Source organism: Oncorhynchus gorbuscha, linkage group LG02 (genome assembly GCF_021184085.1).
Source record: "Oncorhynchus gorbuscha isolate QuinsamMale2020 ecotype Even-year linkage group LG02, OgorEven_v1.0, whole genome shotgun sequence".
Taxonomy (NCBI): Eukaryota; Metazoa; Chordata; class Actinopteri; order Salmoniformes; family Salmonidae; genus Oncorhynchus; species Oncorhynchus gorbuscha.
Window position 1 is genome coordinate 87,068,527 of NC_060174.1, and position 22,239 is coordinate 87,090,765.

General features: G+C 47.5%; 1 protein-coding gene across 2 annotated transcripts in view; it reads right to left on the bottom strand.

The window, feature by feature from the left end:
* LOC124012124 (protein turtle homolog B-like) overlaps positions 1–22,239 on the bottom strand; it is a 195,127-nt gene that overhangs the window by 43,474 nt on the left and 129,414 nt on the right. Inside the window, exons 7-12 of one of the 2 annotated variants that reach the window (XM_046325579.1) lie at positions 21,633–21,778; positions 18,049–18,191; positions 16,796–16,936; positions 16,527–16,646; positions 15,520–15,670; positions 2,749–2,860 (exon numbers count right to left, since the gene is read on the bottom strand). In XM_046325579.1, coding sequence (XP_046181535.1) covers positions 2,749–2,860; positions 15,520–15,670; positions 16,527–16,646; positions 16,796–16,936; positions 18,049–18,191; positions 21,633–21,778 — 813 coding nt within the window. Of the gene's footprint in view, positions 1–2,736; positions 2,861–15,519; positions 15,671–16,526; positions 16,647–16,795; positions 16,937–18,048; positions 18,192–21,632; positions 21,779–22,239 lie in introns of both variants that reach the window. The other variant, XM_046325570.1, reaches the window with a different exon arrangement.

Here is a 22,239-nt window from a genome sequence, read left to right on the forward strand (position 1 = left end):
TCCTGACATGGGGTTAGAATTGGTTGTCTGTGCCTATGGGTCTACATACATAATACATAGGGTTACGACCTGTTATAACAGCCTCTTCACCTGATACAGAGTTAGAATACACAATGTTATATGAGGCTGGTGTACACTGGGTTTGTGGCACATTTGTGGACAACATTTTCCCGATCAACGCTTCAAATTAATATGAGCTGCTGTTTCTGTCCTTCACCCCTGAAACATAATCAATCAAACAAACATACAAAAAACAATGATACTACAGCTCTTTATAGAACATTCTATAGAGTTAAGAGCAGTGGGGGCTATAGAATAGGGATATTTGGCAGGAATATTGGAAGTGGAAGGTTGCTACTTGTTAGAGTTGCATCAGCTTTAGGGAGAGCAGGTAGTTGGAGGTCTAGGCACTAGCCGAGAGAGAGTGAAAGAGTGTGAGAGAAAGAGTGAGAGAGAGACAGAAAGAGAGAGAGAGGGTAAAGGGGGCCAGTTGATTGGATAGCGTGGAGGAGAAGCTCTGTTTACTCTTGCTTGGCAAAACAGAAACCCTTGAGTGATCAGCATTGTTTTGTGTGTGATCAGCTAACTCTTGAATATCTAGTATTGTGGTGTAATGAACTGACAGTTGTGTTGTTGATGACGATCGAGGCCAGATGATGTCATGAAGATTTGTGGCAGTAATTCCAGTGTGTTGTAAACAGATCCGATGGCACACCTTGCCTGCTGCTAATATAGGAACTAAAAGACAGCATTTCTAAAGGAATCAGTCATCTCACGAGTTCCCTTTCAGGCATAAAATAAACATTCAAATAGTTTGATGAATTGATTGCAAAATATTTGCACTAAATGTGATGCATCTCAGTACATAATGGATATGTGATATTGTAAAAACCTTGTTTAATGTGAAGCACAGGCATATTAATGAACATAAGTTACTAACCACTTCTATTAATAAAAACTACTTGACATGGTAGGTGTCCTCAGAAGTCGACGAGGGAGGGCGCGACGGAGCCTCCAACGAAAACACGCCCGTTGGCGTGGTGTGGCATGAGGGCATAGGGGGGCGGGCACGACACAGCTTTTATAGTGTGACGACCCTCCCACTCTGTCTGCCGTATTCTCTCTTTGTTCTTGTTTCCTTATTAGGATGCCGGTGGGCGGAGTTGGGAGGGTCGTCAGCTACATGGGAAACACCTGGGCCAGGTGTGTCCCAGGATAAATACACTTTGGCAACTTTCAACACCCTGCAGTATTATATTCATGCATGCAAACACTCATTTACACTACTGATTACAGATTACACACACCATTGTATATTGTACTTAGTTTACTGTATTTAATAAATATATATTTTGTTACTCCTTATCTCCACATTGTCTCCCTTTTGTTACGGGCTTTGAGCCGGTTCGTGACAATAGCAAATGAATATATCATTACTTTTTTAGAGGATCACAGTACTTAAAGCGCGCGCTAATTGCCCAGTACGCTTCTCGCTAATTGTTCTCCTCGTTTCTCGTTTCATATTCACTTTTAATAACAACTCCCCCATCTAGGGATCGTAACAGTCTGACAGTTCTTCTCATTAAGTAAGGGGCAAGCCCATTTGTTGTGTGTCTGTTTGGGAGTAGGAGAACGAGCTGATGACAGTGCAGAATATCCTGGGGCAGGTCTGGTTTGGTCTGGACTGGTCAGGTCTGGTTTGGACTGGTCTGGATTGGTCTACGCTGGTCTGGTCTGGACTGGTCTGGTCTGGTGTGGACTGTGAGTGAAGTGGTGGTGATCTATAAGGAGCTCAGTGGATGCTGCTTCAGGGTCAGTATTCACAAAGCATCTCAGAGTGCTGATCTAGGATCAGGTCCCCGCTGTCCATGTAAGCTTATTTATTATAATCAGAAAGGCAAAACGGATCCTAGATCCGCACTTCTACTCTGAGACGCTTTATCAATACAGGCCCAGTAGTACTAAGTGAGCTGCTTGGTGATAATGTATACTTTTGTAGTGACGCTAGGAATTGAGCATGTAGATGTTATAAGCATGATTATCTGGTGAATACCATTTGAGGAATCAATGGGTGAAAAGGATTGGTGATAAAGTCAAACTATTGTTGATCCAGTTTCCCGTGCTATATTTGCCCCGTTCTGAACATCGGTGTGTAGCTACAGCACATTTCCATGACAGTCAACTGAAAATATTAGTAATTTGGTGTCTTAAATAGCTTGAATTAGGTGTTTTTGTGCTTGTCTCAATCCAAACTTATTGGAGTTGACTTGGGATGACTTGAACGGCATGTTACGCTAAGCCGTCCCCTCTCTCTCGTATTATCCCCACTTCTTCCCATCCACTCTGGGTAACAGTTGCCCTTTTTTAAGGCACAGGTCTAGGAACAGCCTACCCCTCCCCAAACCTGAACCTTAAAACGTGAGACTGAACTTGATAGTGTCAAGGCGCAACTTCCCCCCCACTACCCCATCCAGCCCCCCTCTTCCCCAGCCAAGGTGAAGCAGCCTCCCCTAGGCAGAAGAGCAGCAAAAGGGGGCAGAGTTGGGCTACATCCCAATTTTCCACCCTTTTCAAGACCTGTGCACTTCTACTCTCCCTGTCATCTACTTCAAAGCACTGTATTGGTGTGGAAGCATTGCCTGGAGTGAGAAGGGTAGAGAATCGGGACGTAGCCTTAGAGGGAAAAAAGTTTGAAGAAAGAAGAAGCAGGAAGCAAAGCATGCTGGGATGACTCACACATGGCCATACCAGACTGATAATGTCTGCTCAAAGCCGCCGTCGTAGCCAGCCTCCCATGACACGTTGGCCCAGGTGGTGGAGACCGCCGCATGAACGTTGGCCGGGGCGTGGGGGCTTGTGCCTGGGGAGGGGAGGAGTCAAGTAGAGAGTGGCGGTAGTGAGGAGGGTGGGAGAGAAAGAGAGTGAAACATGAATCATAAACCACACACACACACACACACACACACACACACACACACACACACACACACACACACACACACACACACACACACACACACACACACACACACACACACACACACACACACACACACACACACACACACACACACACACACACACTTGAGTTGGCCTGGAAGGAGGTCAGCTCTTTCTGATATGTGTAGGCTTTATGTGATTGTGTAAAGACTACAGTCAGATGGTAGGCCTCTGAGTGGTTGTGTAAAGACTACAGTCAGGTGGTAGGCCTCTGAGTGGTTGTGTAAAGACTACAGTCAGATGATAGGCCTCTGAGTGGTTGTGTAAGTAGGCCTCTGCGTGGTTATGCAAAGAAGCCAGAGCCATACTGAGTGTGTAAGTGCGTGTAAGTGCGTGTGTGTGTGTGTGTGTGTGTGTGTTCGTGTGTGCTGCCAACTTCTCTACACCTCCATACAGGTGACTCTTGGCAGAACTCGGGAGATTATATAATTTCATAGTGAGACAATAATATACTGTAGCCATGTACTGTAACTACAGTCATTCCTATGTAGTCTCTTGTGACTGACAAGCTAGCTAGCTGGATTGGTTATGGCTCACTAGATTATCCCTACATGACAAGTTGGCTCGGGTTTGCCCCATTCCAAGTCCACATATACTTTAATAACATCTTAAAATGGTCACCAGTGAGGTCAGACTTGAAAAATAATTAAAACCCTCTCCCTTTCATCCTTCAATCACACATCAGCATCTGTCATAAGAGGTGTGACCTCGTATGGTCATGTCACTTCGTAATGACGCCAGATGTTAGCACCAAAACGTTTCAGCAGACAAAAGGATGTAGGGGTGAGGAAGGCAGACAAATTGCCCAGGAAGCAGTGGAGGCCGCTGAGGGGAGAACAGCTCATAATAATGGCTGGAACGCAGCAAACGGAATGGCATCAAACACATGGTTTCCATGTGTTTGATATATTTGAGACCATTCCATTAATTCCGCTCCAGTCATTACCATGAGCCTTTCCTCCCCAATTAAGGTACCACCAACCTCCTGTGCCAGGAAGCCTTTCTGCTGTCCAAGAAAATGGAGGAGAATGTATCTTAATTGGTTGACCTTGTAACCGTAGAACGTCAGAATGTCTTATAGCAGTCCTGCTATGTTGTGTATGCAGTAGACGATTTCAGAAATCTCTAGCCATGTTCGAACAAAAGTACAAAATATTCCCTACTAATTATACACGAAAATGTGCTGAAAGATAAAGGAGAGGAATGATTTGGCCATAATCTAATCACCCACCAAATAAATGAAAACGTATTTCATTGCTAATTCGGCATGCTAACTGCTAGCTTGTTTAGCCCAGGTCCGCTAACTACTACCTTGTTTACCCCGGCCTGCTAATCTGTTAGCTTGTTAGCACATGCCTGCTAACCGTCTGCATCGCAGTGGCCCATATGTACTTTCTATCTCTTCCCGATTTTTAAAATTTGTTTATACCTTCCGGAAACCTGCCTCACCCAATGTGATACGGAATCGCTATTATTTCTCATTTTTAGGTACACGCTCAAGAACCTCCAGAAGCGAATCAGCTAACTAGTCACTGTTAGTTTTTAAAAGTTTTTTAATATATTTTTTAACCTGGATAACACCCGCCAGTCCAGCCCCCCTGCCTCATCCACCGCTGCCCCTGGACTCTGATCACTTGGCTACATAGCTGATGCACGCTGGACTGTCCATTAATCACGGTACTCCATTCTGCTTGTTTGATTTATCTGTCGGCCCCGTTGCCTAGTCAATGCCATTTTACCTGCTGTTGTTATGCTAGCTGATTAGCTGTTGTCTCACGCACTGTTTTAGCTAGCTTTCCCAATTCAAAACCTGTGATTACTGTATGCCTCGCTGTATGTCTCTCTCAAATGTCAATATGCCTTGTATACTGTTGCTCAGTTTAGTTATCATTGTTTTAGTTCACAGTGGAGCCCCTAGACCCACTCCTCATACCCCTGATACCTCCTTTGTCCCAACTCCCACATATGCGGTGACCTCACCCATTACAACCAGCATGTCCAGAGATAAAACCTCTCTCATCATCACCCAGTGCCTGGGCTTACCTCCGCTGTACCCGCACCCCACCATACCCCTGTCTGCGCATTATTCCCTGAATATATTCTACCATGCCCAGAAACCTGCTCCTCTTGTTCTCTGCCCCCAACGCTCTAGGCGACCAGTTTTGATAGCCTTTAGCCGCACCCTCATACTACTCCTTTTCTGTTCTGCGGGTGATGTGGAGGTAAACCCAGGCCCTGCATGTCCCCAGGCACCCTTATTTGTTGACTTCTGTGATCGAAAAAGCCTTGGTTTCATGCATGTTGTCACGAGTCCGACCGAGGGTGTTTCCCCTTCCCGGGCGGGTGGAGCTCGGCGGTCTTCGTCACCGGCCTATTAGCTGCCACTGATTGTTTTTCCTCCCCCTCCTTGTATGTTTAGTGGTAGCACCTGTTCATGTTTAATTAGTTTGTCTTTATTAGACAGCCGGCCCGCCTGGTTGTTGTGCGGGATTATTTCTATGTAACCTTCGGCTCTGTTGTAGAGGTACGTGTTAGTGCCTAGTCGTGATTTTTTTCCCATTGTACTTTTTGATTCCCTGTGGTTGGGAACGTAACTTTTGTGAGCACCCTGTGGTGCGTTGGTGCTATTAAAAGACGCACAGCATTGAACTCTGTCTCCTGCATTTGACTCCACACCCACGACACCCGGAGCATTACAGAATCCTGCACCCATCAGATTGAATGGAGTCAGCAGGAGCAGCAGCCAACCCTCTCCCATCGATGGAGGAACGGGTTCTCCACCACACCACCGTCCTCCATCGGATCGGATCCGCGATGGATCAAGTGATGGAGAGAATGGACAGATGGGAGAGGAGTGGTCTCCTCTCTCCACCTTCAGCACCCACGGTTCCGGACTCCCCATCTCCCGACTCCAGCACCCTCCGTCTGACGCTACCGAGGGCTTATGATGGAGCGGCGGCGGGTTGCCAGGAGTTTCTGCTTCAGCTGGAGCTATACCTGGCTACCATCAGACCCACTCCCTCAGGAGCAGAGAGGGTGAGTGTCCTCATCTCCTGCCTCACGGGTCGTGCTCTCGAGTGGGAGAACGCAGTCTGAAATGGCCCAGACTCAGCGCGGGAGCACTACACAGAGTTTTCCTGCCGCTTCCGTGCCGTGTTTGATCACCCTCTAGACGGCCGAGCGGTGGGAGAACGACTATTTCATCTCAGGCAGGAGAGGAGGAGCGCCCAGGATTACGCGCTGGAGTTCCGGACCTTGGCAGCCGGATCTGGGTGGAACGGCAGGGCCCTTATGGACCACTACAGGTGTAGTCTCCGAGAGGACGTCCGCCGGGAGTTAGCGTGTCGAGACACCACTCTGTCAGTGGATCAGCTGATCGACATGTCCATTCGACTGGATAATCTGCTGGCTGCCCGCGGGCGTTAAGAGAGGGTTCTGTGCGTTCCACCACCCAGCCCCTCCGCTCCCATCCCAATGGAGTTGGGAGGGGCTACGCCGAGGGGTACCGGAGGAGGAGGCCTTCCCTGCACCAACTGTGGTCGGAGAGGACACACATCTGATCGGTGCTGGGGGGGTCCGTCTGGGAGTAGAGATGGCAGGCAGAACGCTTCTCGGTCACCCCAGGTGAGTCAGCATCAAACTCACCCAGAACCCCTTGTTGGCCACATGTTTGTCTTAACCTCTTTCCTTCACTTTTTTCCCTCTTCCTAGCATAGGGCGCTAGTCGATTCAGGCGCAGCTGGAAACTTTATGGATCGCGGTCTCGCCCTTAAGTTAGGGGTTCCGCTGGTGCCGATAGATTCTCCTTTCCCCGTGCACTCCCTAGATAGCCGGCCATTAGGGTCAGGGATGGTCAGGGAGACCACGGTCCCAATGGACATGGTGACGCAGGGAAATCATAGGGAGCGTATCAGTTTTTTTATTATTGATTCGCCTGCGTTTCCAGTGGTGCTGGGGACTCCCTGGCTGGCCCGGCACAATCCTAAAATTTCGTGGAGACAGGGGGTTCTCCAGGGGTGGTCAGATGAGTGTTCTGGAAGGTGTTTGGGAGTTTCCATCGGTGCCACGTCGGTGGAGAGTCCAGACCAGGGTTCCACGGTGGGCATTCCCCCCGAGTATGCCGATTTGGCAATCGCTTTCAGTAAAGTGAAAGCGACTAAATTACCACCTTATCGACCGGGAAGGGATTGTACGATAGATCTCCAGGTAAACGCTGCGCTTCCCAAGAGTCACGTGTACCCGCTGTCTCAGGAGGAGACGTTGGCAATGGAGACATATGTCACGGAGTCGCTGGGACAGGGTTACATTCGGCCCTCCATTTCACCAGTCTCCTCGAGTTTCTTTTTTGTGAGGAAAAAGGAGGGAGGTTTGCGTCCGTGTATCGATTATAGAGGTCTAAACGCCATCACAGTGGGGTATAGTTACCCTCTACCTCTCATCGCTACGGCGGTGGAATCGTTCCACGGAGTGCAGTTCTTCACAAAACTGGATCTCAGGAGTGCGTATAGTCTGGTGCGTATTCGGAAGGGAGACGAGTGGAAAACCGCCACTATGAGTACCTCGTCATGCCGTATGGGTTAAAAAATGCTCCAGACGTTTTTCAATCCTTTGTAGACGAGATTCTCAGGGACCTGTGCGGGCAGGGAGTGGTTGTTTATATCGATGACATTCTGATCTACTCGGCCACTCACACCGCGCATGTGTCTCTGGTGCGCAAGTTGCTTGGTAGACTGCTGGAGCATGACCTATACGTCAAAGCTGAGAAATGCGTGTTCTCTAAACGAGCCGTCTCTTTTCTGGGATATCGCATTTCCACCTCGGGGGTAGTGATGGAGGGTGACCGCATTAGGGCCGTGCATAATTGGCCGACTCCAACCACGGTAAAGGAGGTGCAGCGGTTTTTGGGTTTTGCCAACTACTACCGGAGGTTTATCCGGGGTTTTGGCCAGATAGCAGCTCCCATCACCTCACTGCTGAAAGGGGGCCCGGTGCGGTTGCAGTGGTCAGCAGAGGCGGACAGAGCATTCAACAAGTTGAAGGCGCTGTTCGCTGATGCGCCCGTGTTGGCGCATCCGGACCCCTCTCTAGCATTCATAGTGGAGGTGGACGCGTCCGAGGCTGGGGTGGGTGCCGTGCTATCACAGCGCTCGGGTACGCCACCAAAACTCCGTCCCTGCGCTTTCTTCTCAAGGAATCTCAGCCCAGCGGAGCGTAACTATGATGTGGGGGACCGGGAGATGCTAGCGGTGGTTAGAGCTCTGAAGGTGTGGAGACACTGGCTTGAGGGGGCTAAGCACCCTTTTCTCATCTGGACTGACCACCAGAATCTGGAGTATATTCGGGCAGCTAGGAGACTTAACCCACGTCAGGCAAGGTGGGCCATATTCTTCACCCGGTTCCGTTTTACTTTGTCTTATAGACCGGGCTCCCAGAACGTGAAGGCTGACGCACTGTCCCGCCTTTACGACACGGAGGATGGGTCCACCGAACCTACTCCCATCCTTCCCGCCTCAAAGCTGGTAGCCCCAGTGGTATGGGAGGTGGACTCGGACATCGAGCGGGCGTTACAGGCTAAACCCGCGCCTCCTCAATGTCCAGAGGGGCGAAGGTACGTGCCGCTTGGTGTTCGGGACAAACTGATTCGGTGGGCTCACGTCCTACCCTCCTCTGGTCACCCTGGGGTGACGAGGACAGTGGGGAGCCTTCAGGGGAGGTATTGGTGGCCTACGTTGGCTAAGGACGTTAAGGGTTATGTCTCCTCCTGTTCAGTTTGCGCTCAGAGTAAGGCTCCTAGGCACCTTCCTAGAGGGAAGCTACAACCCCTCCCCGTTCCACAGCGGCCATGGTCACATCTGTCCATAGATTTCCTGACCGATCTTCCGCCGTCTCAGGGGAACACCACGGTTCTAGTGATTGTGGATCGGTTCTCTAAGTCCTGCCGTCTCCTCCCATTGCCCGGTATCCCTACAGCCCTACAGACTGCGGAGGCATTATTCACCCATGTCTTTCGGCACTACGGGGTGCCGGAGGACATCGTTTCTGATCGGGGCCCCCAATTCACGTCTCGGGTATGGAGAGCGTTCATGGAACGCTTGGGGGTCTCTGTCTCCGGTTATCACCCCGAGAGTAATGGGCAGGTGGAGAGAATGAACCAGGAGGTGGGTAGGTTTCTGCGGTCGTATTGCCAGGATCGGCCAGGGAAGTGGGCACGATACATTCCCTGGGCTGAAATGGCTCAGAACTCACTACGCCACTCCTCTACTAACGTGTCCCCTTTTCAGTGTGTGTTGGGGTACCAGCCGGTCCTGGCACCATGGCATCCGAGCCAGACCGAGGCTCCTGCGGTGGAGGAATGGGTACAGCGCTCCAAGGAGACCTGGAGGGCCGTCCAGGAATCTCTACGACAAGCGAGTGGACGGCAGAAGAGGAGTGCTGACCGCCACCACGGGGTGTTTGTACCGGGGGACAGGGTCTGGCTCTCGACCCGAAACCTACCTCTCCGCTTGCCCTGCCGGAAGCTGGGTCCGCAGTGTGTAGGGCCCTTTAAAGTCCTGAGGAGAATAAACGAGGTGTGTTATCGATTACAACTCCCTTCCTATTATCGTATTAACCCCTCGTTTCATGTGTCTCTCCTCAGGCCGGTGGTAGCTGGTCCCTTGCAGGACAGTGAGGTACCGGAGGTCCCTCCCCCCCCTCTGGACATCGAGGGGTCCCCGGCGTACACGATCCGGGCCATTCTGGACTCAAGACGCCGGGTGAGGGGCCTGCAGTACCTCGTGGACTGGGAGGGGTACGGTCCGGAGGAGAGGTGCTGGGTACCGGTGGGGGACATCTTGGATCCATCCATGTTGAGGGATTTCCATCGCCTCCATCCGGATCGCCCTGCACCTCGTCCTCCGAGGCGACCTCGAGGCCGGTGTCGGCGCGCTGCGGGAGCCGCGCACCAGGGGGGGGGGGGTACTGTCACGAGTCCGACCGAGGGTGTTTCCCCTTCCCAGGTGGGTGGAGCTCGGCGGTCGTCGTCACCATTAGCTGCCACTGATTGTTTTTCCTCCCCCTCCTTGTATGTTTAGTGGTAGCACCTGTTCATGTTTAATTAGTTTGTCTTTATTAGACAGCCGGCCCGCCTGGTTGTTGTGCGGGATTATTTCTATGTAACCTTCGGCTCTGTTGTAGAGGTACGTGTTAGTGCCTAGTCGTGATTACACATGTCAACATCAGAAGCCTCCTCCCTAAGTTTGTTTTACTCACTGCTTTAGCACACTCTGCTAACCCTGATGTCCTTGCCGTGTCTGAATCCTGGCTCAGGAAGGCCACCAAAAATTCAGAGATTTCCATACCCAACTATAACATCTTCCGTCAAGATAGAACTGCCAAAGGGGGAGGAGTTGCAGTCTACTGCAGAGATAGCCTGCAAAGTAATGTCATACTTTCCAGGTCCATACCCAAACAGTTCGAACTACTAATTCTGAAAATTACTCTCTCCAGAAATAAGTCTCTCACTGTTGCCGCCTGCTACCGACCGTCCCAGCTGTGCCCTGGACGCCATTTGTGAATTGATTGCCCCCCATCTAGCTTCAGAGTTTGTTCTGTTAGGTGACCTAAACTGGGATATGTTTAACACCCCGGCAGTCCTACAATCTAAGCTAGATGCCCTCAATCTCACACAAATCATCAAGGAACCCACCAGGTACAACCCTAACTCTGTAAGCAAGGGCACCCTCATAGACGTCATCTGACCAACTGGCCCTCCAAATACACCTCCGCTGTCTTCAACCAGGATCTCAGCGACCACTGCCTCATTGCCTGTATCCGCTACAGTGCCGCAGTCAAACGACCACCCCTCATCACTGTCAAACGTTACTCTAAAACACTTCTGTGAGCAGGCCTTTCTAATCGACCTGGCCCGGGTATCCTGGAAGGACATTGACCTCATCCCGTCAGTTGAGGATGCCTGGTCATTCTTTAAGAGTAACTTCCTCACCATTTTAGATAAGCATGCTCCGTTCAAAAAATGCAGAAGAACAGATACAGCCCTTGGTTCACTTCAGACCTGACTGCCCTCGACCAGCACAAAAACATCCCGTGGCGGACTGCAATAGCATCGAACAGTCCCCGCGATATGCAACTGTCCAGGGAAGTCAGGAACCAATACACGCAGTCAGTCAGGAAAGCTAAGGCCAGCTTCTTCAGGCAGAAGTTTGCATCCTGTAGCTCCAACTCCAAAAAGTTCTGGGACACTGTGAAGTCCATGGAGAACAAGAGCACCTCCTCCCAGCTGCCCACTGCACTGAGGCTAGGGAACACGGTCACCACCGACAAATCCATGATTATCGAAAACTTCAACAAGCATTTCTCAACGGCTGGCCATGCCTTCCGCCTGGCCACTCCTACCTCGGCCAACAGCTCCGGCCACCCCGCAGCTCCTCGCCCAAGCCTCTCCAGGTTCTCCTTTACCCAAATCCAGATAACAGATGTTCTGAAAGAGCTGCAAAACCTGGACCCGTATAAATCAGCTGGGCTTGACAATCTGGACCCTCTATTTCTGAAGCTATCCGCCGCCATTGTCGCAACCCCTATTACCAGCCTGTTCAACCTCTCTTTCATATCGTCTGAGATCCCCAAGGATTGGAAAGCTGCTGCAGTCATCCCCCTCTTCAAAGGGGGAGACACCCTGGACCCAAACTGTTACAGACCTATATCCATTCTGCCCTGCCTATCTAAGGTCTTCGAAAGCCAAGTCAACAAACAGGTCACTGACCATCTCGAATCCCACCGTACCTTCTCCGCTATGCAATCTGGTTTCCAAGCCGGTCACGGGTGCACCTCAGCCACACTCAAGGTACTAAACGACATCATAACCGCCATCGATAAAAGACAGTACTGTGCAGCCGTCTTCATCGACCTTGCCAAGGCTTTCGACTCTGTCAATCACCAGATTCTTATCGGCAGACTCAGTAGCCTCGGTTTTTCGGATGACTGCCATGCCTGGTTCACCAATTACTTTGCAGACAGAGTTCAGTGTGTCAAATCAGAGGGCATGCTGTCTGGTCCTCTGGCAGTCTCTATGGGGGTGCCACAGGGTTCAATTCTCGGGCCGACTCTTTTCTCTGTGTATATTAATGATGTTGGTCTTGCTGCGGGCGATTCCCTGATCCACCTCTACGCAGACGACACCATTCTATATACTTTCGGCCCGTCATTGGACACTGTGCTATCTAACCTCCAAACGAGCTTCAATGCAACACTCCTTCCGTGGCCTCCAACTGCTCTTAAACGCTAGTAAAACCAAATGCATGCTTTTCAACCGATCGCTGCCTGCACCCGCATGCCCGACTTGCATCACCACACTGGATGGTTCCGACCTTGAATATGTGGACACCTATAAGTACCTAGGTGTCTGGCTAGACTGCAAACTCTCCTTCCAGACCCATATCAAACATCTCCAATCGAAAATCAAATCAAGAGTCGGCTTTCTATTCCGCAACAAAGCCTCCTTCACTCACGCTGCCAAGCTTACCCTAGTAAAACTGACTATCCTACCGATCCTCGACTTCGGCGATGTCATCTTACAAAATCGCTTCCAACACTCTACTCAGCAAACTGGATGCAGTTTATCACAGTGCCATCCGTTTTGTCACTAAAGCACCTTATACTACCCACCACTGCGACTTGTATGCTCTAGACGGCTGGCACTCGCTACATATTCGTCGCCAGACCCACTGGCTCCAGGTCATCTACAAGGCCATGCTAGGTAAAGCTCCACCTTATCTCAGTTCACTGGTCACGATGGCAACACCCATCCGTAGCACGCGCTCCAGCAGGTGTATCTCACTGATCATCCCTAAAGCCAACACCTCATTCGGCCGCCTTTCGTTCCAGTACTCTGCTGCCTGTGACTGGAACGAATTGCAAAAAAAATCGCTGAAGTTGGAGACTTTTATCTCCCTCACCAACTTCAAACATCAGCTATCTGAGCAGCTAACCGATCGCTGCAGCTGTACATAATCTATTGGTAAATAGCCCACCCATTTTCACGTACCTCATCCCCACAGTTTTTATTTATTTACTTTTCTGCTCTTTTGCACACCAATATCTCTACCTGTACATGATCATCTGATCATTTATCACTCGTGTTAATCTGCAATATTGTAATTATTCCCCTACCTCCTCATGCCTTTTGCACACACTGTATATAGACTCCCCTTTTTTTCTACTGTGTTATTGACTTGTTAATTGTTTACTCCATGTGTAACTCTGTGTTGTCTGTTCACACTGCTATGCTTTATATTGGCCAGGTCGCAGTTGCAAATGAGAACTTGTTCTCAACTAGCCTACCTGGTTAAATAAAGGTGAAATAAAAAATAAAATAAAAATTGGCCTATTGAACATCTTCGAATTGAGCTATTTACTGTTGCTTGACCATTGAATGCAAGAATGCTAAAGAAACAGTGGCCTGATTACCCCAGCTGTAACTCTAGCACCTATGCACAACAACCTCCACACAGGCAATATCAGTGGCCAGCTAACTGAAGACTGAGTGGTCTTTCTACATAGCCAGCTGCAGCTAGGAACACTAAGACTGTTCCAAAAAGACATCATTAGTAATTGGATGGCCTAGACACAACAAGTGACAGTTAATCTATCTGTTGTCTTTATTTAGCAGACAAACAAGAGTTTTCAGCAGTGGAAACAATCTCTGTGTCTACTTCCCTAATGCGGCAAGCTCAATTTGCTCATTTGTGATTTGCGGATATTGGCGCGCCACGTCGTTGACCTTGCAAATTGCTCTTTGCACATGTCCCCCAGGTGCTTTGGCTGACACGTCGAACTTTGGAAAATTGTCAGTGGTTGACTCTTGGATGCCGCCATCACTGCCGCTCTGCAAAGCCCTGCCTCTCTTCACTACCCTTTCAGAGCACACAAGGGTCGTAATCATTAAGGCATGCAACGGTTTTGTAACAGATAATGAACATTTGTCACGCCCTGGCCTTAGTATTCTGTGTTTTTATTAGTATTTTGGTGAGGCCAGGGTGTGACATGGGGATTTATGTGGTTTGTTTTGTCTGGGGTTGTTTGTAGTTATGGGATTGTGGTTAGAGTAGTACTCTAGGTAAGTCTATGGTTGCCTAGAGTGGTTCTCAATCAGAGGCAGGTGTTTATCGCCATATTCTTTAGGTCTCTTGTGGGTGATTGTTCCTGTGTTTGTGGCACCAGATAGGACTGTTTCGGTTTTTTCTTGTTTTGTAGATTGTTGTACTTTCATCTTTATTAAAGATGTACAAAACTAACCACGCTGCATTTTGGTCCGCCACTCTTTCCCGAGAAGACCATTACAAAATTAGTATGTCAGATTGGTTACCTTTGGACATGATGTTCTAGTATTGGACTACTTCTACTAGACTAGTTATATTGTAGATTCAAATTTAACTGGATTGATTCGCCATGGTGTTAAAAGACCCATTGCAGCCGTTTTTATCTCATTATCAAATAATTTAACAATGAAGTACCTTACTGTAATAGTTTTCCATAAAAATAAGCCAAAAACTGTTTCTCAAGCAATAGCTTTGCTAGGACTGTCTGGGAGTAGTCTGAGTGAGGGGCCTAATTGGAGGACCATAATGCGAGGGATATGTAACCTGAAAACTAGCTGTTATTGGCAGAGAGGTTTGGAACTCTCTTATTAGTCTATTTAACTGATAATGCCTGAGAAGCCAGTGTTTGGATGATATATTGGCATGGGTGTTGCCAGTCCCGAGACAAAGTGGAGGGCCAGCAAACCGTGCCAATATATCCTCTAAACGTCACTTTTATACAACGGGTTACAAACATATTCAAATAATAATCGACATATTTTCATACTATTTCATTCTTCCACAAGATATAGTCCCGACCCAAATCTAGGGTTGCTACCCAAGCTGGCTGGTCGTTCATCCTATTGATTTGGTTGCCCTTGCTTTCACCTGTCCAATCGTGTTAGAGCAGGTATAACTTTGAGGACTTCTTGACGTTTTCAAACAGGGCCCATGTGAATGGAGATAAGGCTTGTAATTTATAAATGTCAAACTGAACTCTGTGTGTGTCTCAGACCTGTGTTAAAATACTACTGGGTTCAAAGACATTTGGATATTTTTTATTTGGATATTTTTTATTTTAAAAACCAAGCAGTTGAATATTGGAATGATTTTGTAAATACACTTGAAAAATATTTTAAAATACTGTATATACTGTATACTATACTGTATATACTCCCATGCATTTGAACCAGGTCCGTTTGGTATTTGAAATCATGTATTTTGAAATAAGTATTTGAAAATACTTTCAAATAATAGGCTATTTATAGGAAAGTATTTGAAAATACTTAAATACTTCCAATAGAAGTAGTTGATTCGGGCCACAAGATTTTAAAATAAATATTTAATAACAAATAATCAAATCTGCATGTATTTGAACCCAGATCTGATGTGTTTGTATGTGTGTGCCTATGCCTGTTCCTGTGTGCGGCAGAGTGGCTCGTACCAATAACTAGGAGGTGTGTGCTGGCAGTGATGCTCGTGGCGACGTTGGTGGCCACACACTCCCACTCCCCATGGTCCTCCTTGCTTAGGGACTTGAACTGTAAGGTACCTGAGGGGAGGACAGTGTGCTTGCTTTTGCTGGGCTTCCATACCTAAAAGGGGAGAGGAGAAGAAGGTTGAGTCACAGATCTCACAGAACACCACATACTATACTGGTCCTGGCAAGAAAGGACATTATCGTCCACCCACATAGCTTCCAGACAGACAGTAGATTAGTAGACAGACACATAAAAAGACAGACAACAGAAGACTGATAGAAAAAAAGGAAGACAGACAAAAAGGAAGACAGACAAACAGTGACACACACAAACAGACAGGTAGATTAGTAGACAGACAGACAGGCAAAACAGAAAGACTTAACACCTTTAAAACATTCTCCTTCCTCAGTCACTGTCACTGTTGTAAGAGACTCATCCTTCCTCAGCTATTCATATAACTAAAATGTTCGGCATCTGCATCACAACGGTAAGGGGAGACAAACAACTGCAAATCACATTGTTTTCAACAGGAGAGATTAAGAAGCTCCGTAATCAAGAGACAATTTAAGGTTAATGCTAATGAGTTTGTTTCAACTGATAATGCCACCATTAAAATGCAATTAAAACATTGGGATTTCTAGGAGCCAGTTTGATTGCAATCTCATCTCATTCTTTTGGCAAAGATGGAAAAAAAGATGACTCCAATATCAACAATCATTAGGAAGTAAACACAATGGGGGGGGGGGCTTATGGTAGTAATAACTACCCCTCATCATTACTAAATAATGGTCACCTAACATCAGTTGGGGAATTAGTGACACCGAGTAGCTTTGTTACCATTAACTCTCAATTACAAATATATTGTGTGAGTGTACAGCAACGTGCTACCCAATACCCAGAACTTTAGAGTTATAAAGTAATAGACCAGGCCACAACATGAGTGCTTTGGGAGGTGGTGGGGGTCGTTTACCTTCCTCCATGTGATGTTGGGATAGGGAAATTCTCCCTCAGCCGCACAGGGGATGACCAGTTCTCTCCCAGCCTCCTGCCTGTACTCCCCTCCGGGAACAATCGAGAACTTGGGGGGATCCTGCCCAGAGAAAGTGTGAGATTTGGACTGAGCCTGGGTGTAGTCGCTAGGCTAACTTGCAGCATGCTAGTCTTCTTATAGAAAATGCATAATCACTGCTATGCTAACTAGTATGCTACACTAATTAGCGTTAGCATCAGCCTGCATACCTTTAGCACCAGGGGAGTGGGATCGGACCAACCCTCAGAGCCCAGGGCGTTGTAAGGCATGCAGGTGTAGGTGCCCAGAGAGTCATCCGTCACCTCAGTCACGCGGATGCTCCCGTCCTCCATTTGGCTCCAACCAGGGTACTGAGGGAACAAAGAGGGGCTAACACTATGACATCGCAATGCTTGTATGGCTGAGCTCACCAGTGGCACATCACTATCCCATCATCCTGCAAAGAGGAGCTGAGAAGATTGGCTGCCCGATGGAATAGGAAGAGAGAGGTACGCTCGTTCCCCCAATTGTTCTCAATAGTTAAATGTTCTGAATCAAAGGGGACTGAAGGCAATGTCAAGAAGTAGTGAAAGGAAACAGCAAAGTAACAGCTAGAATTTGTCTAGGATATATACAACAATTTATCCACCCTTAGAAGCCTGAAACTAGGAAACTTAGTCACTAGTTTAATGCACATGTGAAGTGTAGAAATTACCCACTAAAGTAGCCCTGCAGTTAGCTCAGTTCATCACCTTTGTTGCAGTTCAAAGCTTGAGGGGATTTCCCAGTCTGCCATCCCCAAGCCGGGTAGATGTTGCCCTTCTAGGCACTGTCAGCTTACCCCTTAGCCCTAAACTTAACCATTAGGGGAAAACACAAAACTGACTTTAGATCAGTGTCTTCACCCTACTTAACTGGGCTGTATTCAGTTATCTCAGAAACCCAGAACTAAAATATTCTGTAATTGCGTCAGATGCTCGATGAAGTTCTGGCGGAGTTCGATGTATGAGAAAAGATACTAATGAGACTAGCAAATTCTCCACCCCTCTAAATAGAGGTTTTGGGAACGTCTACGGCCCAAATGTCCCCTCTTCCAAAATTCGAAATCGTAATTTGTCCAAATTGTTAGTGACGAAGAATATGCGCATTGGAACAACGTTCCTCATTAGTCGTTGCATCCCACAGTCTGTTGACAGACGCTACGATAACATACCATCCTATGCGTCTGTCCACAATTGATTATGTATTCAGTGATGTCAAATATTCTGAACATTACAGATAGAAATAGAACTGACACCATCCCTTATCCTACCTAACAGATAATCATATTGGTTCTACACAATACATTTGTCTCTGAACGTTGTGGCTCATATTCATTAGGAACTAAATGCAAGCAAAGCTACTGAAACAGAGAGGGACTTTTTTTACCCATTGCAAAACATTTTGCTCCGGTGTGCTCTAATGAATACGACCCTCGACTCACCTTCTCTATCCGGAGAGGGTTGCCATCTTTGGTCCACTTGACCAGCGTGGCGGGCGGGTTGGCGTCCACCGGGCAGCGGATGAAGCCTGGCAGGCCGATGGCCACATAAATGGCAGGTGGCATGTCTTTGACACGGGCAGGGTCTGGGGCGAGAAATGTTTTTATTGGACATAGGAGAGATGGTGGGAAAAGTAGAGAGTTTGTCACAAAGGCAGTGGGCTGGATTGGAACCCACGATGACACGGGAAAACATACAATGGTGTAGGTAGTGGCACTAACCTCTAGCTAGACCATCCAGGTCACAAGATAAATATCATACTAAAACATTATCTTTATAGTAGAGTAACATTGGTAGTGATTATGGGAAAAGTACTTCAGCAGGAGCCAGGAGAAATAACACGGGCTGTCGTAACATGATAAACTGTGTGCTTCTGTAGCAGCTGGTCTGAGAGCAGTAGCTGTTCATGTGGAGGTTGTGTGTGTGTTTAGAGTAGATGGGTAAACACTGACCAGTGAACAGGGAAATACGTATGTCAATTCATTTCACAAGGAAGGAGAATCTGAGACGTTCACATATGTAGAATGGAATCAATGTGTGGATAAAAATTAGTTTAGAGAAGGCTGTCCTCTTTAGTATTCAGACAGAGGCTTCCATGGCTGAGGCAGTGTGTCTGGAGTCACGGCTAATTTAACTTCATCCGGCAACAAGGATAGACGACAGGAAAGAGGAGTTGGAACTGAAAGTCAATACACCAGCTTTTAACTTTGATTTCAAAGAACCATATACCCTATATTTTTACACTTTGGTGGCTGTGTAAGCAGGTCAGCTCAGTCCAACTTGGTTTGGCTTGGCCCAGTTCAGCTCAGGTGTGTGAAAAGCCCTATATAGTGACAGATTCGCCACTACACCCCTTACATTACAAAATGGCACAAACCAGGTTTCCACTGGATAACACAGCAAATTGCTTGATCGCAAGAATGTATTAAAACTAAAATGAGCGTTTTGGTCTTAATTTAAGGTTAGACATAAGATTAGCAGTGTGGTTAAGGTAAGGGTTCGGTTTCAAGTTTTAAGAAGATACATTGTAGAAATGGCCTGGGTTTATGACTTTGTGGCTGTGGTAACTAGTGACAACCCCACAAACCAAAACACTCGTCTGCACTTCCCATTCTTTCCCTCTGTGTTATCTAACCTTTTACCGGACAAGTCTCAGGCTGTGTCGGTTCTGATGGATAATATCTGTGGTCTAATGGCAGATTCAGACATTGTCATCTGCTCAAAGCCCTGTACATATGGCCACAAAGCCACGCGCTAATGGATATCCGTCCGACGGCCGGTGCAGCTCAGAAAGGAACGGTTTAGAAAAAAACCCATAATACTTGGCGAGGTGCCACAGTCTATTTATAGGAAAGATGAGGGGGGCAGTGCCACTCTCGATACAGCTAGCATACACACACTCACATCCACACATGTATGTATTTCTCTCTCTCTCTCTCTCTCTCTCTCTCTCTCTCTCTCTCTCTCTCTCTCTCTCTCTCTCTCTCTCTCTCTCTCTCTCTCTCTCTCTCTCTCTCTCTCTCTCTCTCTCTCTCTCTCTCTCTCTCTCTCTCTCTCTCTCTCTCTCTCTCTCTCTCTCTCTCTCTCTCTCTCTCTCTCTCTCTCTCTCTCTCTCTCTCTCTCGTCGTAGTGCTGCAGTGCCATCAGTGGTCTATTGGGGTCGCTATCGCCCACCCTGCCTGTCTGCCTGCTTCCCTGCCTGCCTGTGGAGTCTGGAGCTGACGTCACTGCAGAGGAGAGGGTTTCCACAGAGGATGATGTCACCTCTCCCCCCTCCTTCTCTCTTTCACTCTCCCTTTCCCTTGCTTTCTCTGGCAGTGACTTTCTCTAGCAGTGACTTGCTTTGGGAAAAGTAGTGGTCACTACTTGAGAGAAAAAAGCTCCCTCTATCTCTGTGTCAAAAAAGTGTCTGGTCTCTGAAAGCAATGGTGTAATGCTTCCTCCCTCCCTCATGACTGGTAATGTTTTCTCCTGCTTGGGCCCTGAGAAGAAAAAAAATCTAATTTAGAGCCGTGTAGGAGGAGATAGAGCGGGGGAATGCAAAATGTCTGTTGCCTTGGCTACCCAGACGAGTCACTACCCACCGACACGGGGCCACATCTCTGTGGTGGATGGGTATTACCGGTGCGCAACATTCATCCTCGCCTCCATTCATTTAGATTACAATACATCTGATTTAACTCGGGGGAATGACAGGGCTGGAGTTTTTGAATGTCACAACTCATGAGTGAAAGGCGGGTTGCGTGTAATATTTATTAATTCTGATCAAACACAAAGCCTGTGTGACTGAAAACGAAAGAGAGCATTTAATGCGAGGAGAACATTGGTGAAAGTGACTCAAATGACTTTGAAGAAGAGTGACTTCAAGGTCACTGTTTCAATTCTAACCAGCAGGGCTCCCGGGAATGATGTGTGTGTTGGGGTTTAGACACACCGTGTGTGTAGTGGTTGAATGGGATCACGGTTAGGGCTAATATGCCCACTTGGCATATGGGGTGGGGGGTCTGAAATTGTCTCGGAGACCACACAGCAGTGTAACCTCCAATTAATCTCAATTACACCGTGCAGTGGATAGAGAGAGAGGGGTTCTATTTAACTAAGTCTATACCAGGGTTCCCCAACTGGTGACATGATTTTATATAAATAAATCAATTGCTTGAGTGATTTTTATTTTGGAAATCTGTTCCAAAGTATTCCCATGCATAATAGAGAGATATATGTGATCATATATAAATGAAAGCTAGGTTTGAAATTATTATGTTCTTGTCAAATATTCTCTGTTTGGACTTCTTGTGGTCAATTTGCAGTCTAGAATTATTTGTAATTATGTTCCAGCCCCCTGACCATCCGCTCAAGAAAAACAATCAGCCCACGGCTGAATATAGTTGATGATCCCTGGTGCATACCATGGCCAGATATCGTGCCATATTTCCTGTAAAGCTTAATCGTCCATTAAATGTATATACAGTAATATGGAAACAGGTATTTGGCTGGTGATTCATAGGGTGGTTAGGTAGTATAACACTCATTAAGTAGAGAACAGCATCAGCCGGACTGAATGTATACAGTTGCAGTGGGACTGCTCAATAGCACAGCTGCAGGTTCAAGTTGCTCTTATAAGCACAGATCTAGGATCAGTCAATCAATGTCCTAAATTCGACTGATGAGTATAATTAGAATTGTTAGAGTAGGATGGATCTTGCTGTAGTGTACACCCAGTAGCTCTGTGTGCTCTGATGAACACAACCCACATCTTGACAAGCACAGGGTGGCAGGTAGCCTCGAGGTTAGAACGTGCCATAACCGAAAGGTCGCTGGTTCGAATACCGTAACCGACAAGGTGAACAGTCAGTCGCCGTGCCCTTGAGCAAGGGCTGCTCTATAATGGTGACCCTGGCCATGACCCCACTCCCTGCAGGTGTCTCAGAGGGATATGCAAGAAAAACATGTGTAACAGGACAAATTATTATTATGATAAGGGGTAGGGGGTATGGGTTGACTGTAGAGGATAGGGCGAGACACTCACATTGCACTGTGAGCTGGGCCGAGGCGGATGGGGGCCGGCCCAGGCTGTTGCTGGGGCTGCAGGTGAATCTTCCAGCATCCTCTGGCTTCACACTGCCAATGATGAGCGAGCCGTCCACCAGAATACTGACCCTGTCCCTGAGGCCACTGCAGAGGAGTGAGGGAGGGAGGAAGATAGGGAGGGAAGAGCATCAAAGTAGCGTCTATAACCACATCATTGACTCAAATGGGTCAAATCTTAACTTCCACAACACGCATTTTTACCTATTTGTGCATTAATGTCAATGGGAAACTTAAAGTTCAAATTCAACTTAAGTGGAAGTTAGGATTTGCCCCAATGACACAGACATATGTGTGACTTTGAAAAATAATGCTGAATATTGGTGCTGAAATAAGCCGTATCCTCAAAGCATGTGCAGCTGGCTGGAGTGTTTACGGCCATATTCAATCTCTCCATATCCCAGTCTGTTGTCCCAACTTTTTTCAAGATGTCCACCATTGTTCCTGTACCAAAGATATTGAAGGTAACTGAACTAAATTACTATTGACCCGTAGCACTCACTTCTGTCGTCCTGAAGTGCTCTGAGATGCTAGTTAACGACCATATC